General features: G+C 33.0%; 1 protein-coding gene across 1 annotated transcript in view; it reads right to left on the bottom strand.

Annotated features, from left to right (window-relative positions):
* Window positions 1–1,367, bottom strand: part of LOC111088279 — a 25,054-nt gene extending 23,687 nt beyond the window's left edge. The window contains exons 1-2 of the mRNA XM_022397934.1: window positions 1,301–1,367; window positions 889–978 (exon numbers count right to left, since the gene is read on the bottom strand). Coding sequence (XP_022253642.1) covers window positions 889–978; window positions 1,301–1,333 — 123 coding nt within the window. The 5' untranslated portion in view covers window positions 1,334–1,367. The remainder of the gene's footprint in view (window positions 1–888; window positions 979–1,300) is intronic.
* Window positions 1,368–1,973: the final 606 nt, after the last annotated feature.

The raw sequence follows: 1,973 nt of genomic DNA, 5'->3' as shown, positions 1-1,973 counted from the left end.
TAATGTTTCGATACCAGCGGTGGGCAAAGCTCAGAAAGCTCATTGTGTAGCTTTGTGCTTAATTGCAAACAAACAAAACATTTGATTTTGTCCGATACCATAAATTATCTTTATTATATAGCTTAAACTAAAAAAATATTTCTTAACAATACCTTGAAAAAGCTTAATATTATACACAAAATTTTATTATTACCTCGAACTGAAATCTATACGACAGTTTTTAATGTGATTTTACCAAGACTTTCCACTGAATAAATTTTTCCTTAGATATTTTGCGCAAAGATACACATAACCGTCCCATATTTTGAACTGATAGACTAAATGAAGGAAGGCAACTAGTCAAAAGTACCCTCAGCCAATTTTTAGGCTACTCTTGTCTCAGGTGGTAATTACAATGGTTAACACTGGTGATAGGTGATAATTACAATGGTTAACACTGGTGACAGGTGATAATTACAATGGTTTACACTGTACAAGAGGCTAAAAGTGAATGGTTATTGACCAACATTGATTTAAGAGCTAGGTACAACGTGTAACAGTGGTTTAGTTAGGTATATATAATTCTCAGCGTTAGCTTAAACTACTAAATACAATGGTTGACAGTAGTTTAGGGCACTAGTAACTTGGTTGAAACTTTTTTATAAATTGTTAGGCAATATTAATAGTTTCGTTTTGAGTTTACTTAAGTGTACTTAAGTGCACCAGAGATCGAAACGTCGTACCGGTTCTAAAAATATTCTTCCTTATTGTAAAAGCTATGAGTTGTAGTAAAAAATGTTAGGTAACATGTTTGACACTAGGTGAAAGAATAGATAAAACCGGTGATACCAGTGTAACATGTTTGGTACAATGAATATAAAGTGTCCATATTTACTAGTTTCTTCTCACCTCGACAAGTTCCTTGAGGGTTTCCAACCTGGTCTGTTCAGCTTCTTCTGTATCTTGAAAAATTTCATTTTCATCAAGTCCTGTATTTTTCTGCAAACAATAGCACGAGAATTAATGGTGTAAAACGTTTAAATTCACGAAAAGAAAAAAGTATTTATAAACCTATGATTTTAATCCTTTAAAGGAATGCCATAGAAATACACAAATATGCTTTCCATCGCACTTGTTAATCCTAACAACTGTCATAAATCATAGTAACGATGAATTACTTTTAGTGAAACATATAGAAGAAATTTACAAGATAGTTTGCATAGGTCTCGTCAGGTGAAAACAACGACAGATGATATAATCAGGCTAATAATATAATTTATTTCAAATCATTTCATCAATAACTATGGCAGTAAACACTTACAACCCATTCTTTTAAAACCTCATCAGCATCCATCTTAATGGAGGACCGCCTGTTGTACTCTCTAGCTATCTGAAAGATAAAAGAGTGAATACTTATGATAATTTCCAAATAGTCTTCATTAAAATAGTTCTATCGTACGATATTTCTTAAATATGATATAAAACTAATACCATCTAAATCCATGGTACATCTATAACCATTAAAACTAGCATACATATACCTTCATACATTGCCCTTTTACTGAGCAGGGTTTAGAATAAGGAAATACATTTCGACTTCCTGTATTTTTATAAAGAGACACTAATAAGTCATCTTTATATCAGTGTAACATGAAAATGACCTAGCCTTATAAAAATGAAACATACAACGTTATAGTTGAGTATCGTGTCAGACGTTTGTAATGATTATCATCTTCCGTAGCACTCTATTTTGCAATAAATTGGAAAATATTGTTAACCAAGGTTTGCTCTTATTCTGGGTGGGTGAAAGAGGAGTTGCATGACCTAGTGGTTAACGTGCCCGGATAGTGAATCCAAGATTAATGGTTTGTGTCATTTTGTTGCAAAAACACACTCCATACTTTGGAGGCTTGGGTGCGTTCTGAAAGTGATGGTGAAAACCAACTATTCGGTTTCACCAGTGTTAACCATTGTAATTACCACCTGTCACCAGT

The sequence above is a fragment of the Limulus polyphemus genome, unplaced genomic scaffold (genome assembly GCF_000517525.1).
Source record: "Limulus polyphemus unplaced genomic scaffold, Limulus_polyphemus-2.1.2 Scaffold3473, whole genome shotgun sequence".
NCBI classification, from domain to species: Eukaryota; Metazoa; Arthropoda; class Merostomata; order Xiphosura; family Limulidae; genus Limulus; species Limulus polyphemus.
The sequence above is the reverse complement of the archived record's forward strand: the minus strand, read 5'-3'. Positions and strand labels throughout refer to the sequence as shown.